The sequence below is a fragment of the Sphaeroforma arctica genome (assembly GCF_001186125.1).
Source record: "Sphaeroforma arctica JP610 unplaced genomic scaffold supercont1.9400, whole genome shotgun sequence".
NCBI lineage: Eukaryota > Ichthyosporea > Ichthyophonida > Sphaeroforma > Sphaeroforma arctica.
The window spans coordinates 7-1,080 of NW_014031158.1; the positions used below are offsets into that span (position 1 = coordinate 7).

General features: G+C 33.6%; 1 protein-coding gene across 1 annotated transcript; it reads left to right on the forward strand.

Moving 5' to 3' along the window:
* Positions 1–654: 654 nt before the first annotated feature.
* On the forward strand, positions 655–780 carry SARC_16965 (hypothetical protein; the record flags this gene model as incomplete). Its single annotated transcript, XM_014288932.1, has 1 exon — positions 655–780. A coding segment is annotated over one exon (126 nt), but the record flags the coding sequence as incomplete, so codon positions are not given.
* Positions 781–1,074: the final 294 nt, after the last annotated feature.

Sequence of the window (1,074 nt, forward strand, 5' to 3'; positions counted from 1 at the left end):
ATGTATATATGTATGTATGTATGTATGTATGTATGTATGTATGTATGTATGTATGTATGTATGTATGTATGTATGTATGTATGTATGTATGTATGTATGTAAGTATGTATGTATGTGTGTATGTATGTATGTGTGCGTATATATATATATTTATATATATATATATATATATATGTATATATGTATATATGTATATATGTATATATGTATATATGTATATATATATATATATTTATATAAAACTAGGACGCATCAAATGATCATTTGATGTGGTATTCTTATGCTGCCACCGTGATCATATGTAGGTTGTCCTCATCAGTAAATATGTATGAAATGTATGCATACACGATCATATATTGCGGACATTTCGGTGGTGAACAGCATGTCTAGATGCTTTTATGTTGATTAGTGTATAGGCTCAGGCATTTATATTATTTTAAAGGTAGTAGTCAGATGGAATCAAGGGGATTTACATTAAACACTATGTCAAGACCCAAAAATCTCAGCATATAAATCTTCCGCCTTTAATTATAGTTTTAACCTTTGATCGTACAAAGTTTCATAAGCATGTATAGATACCAGTGAGGCTATTTCACCTATGTCTTGATGTATGGCATATTACTTGCTCACTTTGCCGAACGTTCTCATACATAGCACGAGCAGTGGGAGTCTCTGTTCCAGGAGGTGCTGTTCCCCATGCTCATGGCTCAGCTTTCGCCTGATTTGGATCGCATTGATCCTGTGGGTGTAGAGGAGTCGCGTCTGCGCACTGGTAAGTGATTGTACTTAATAACAGTTGTATTTGGGCTATACAGTACTAAAATATAGGCACACATGTAGTTAATCAGAATGTTGTGTGTATGTATAAAAACAGTATGCTTTCTGTGGCGATGCGCGAGTTTTGCATTCGAACCTGTGAGTATTGTTAAACCATATATCGAGTACCTGTAGGTATGCATACATACATAATTATATAATATATATATATACACACACACACACACACACACACACACACACACACACACACACACACACACACACACACATATATTATTATATTATTATGTATGT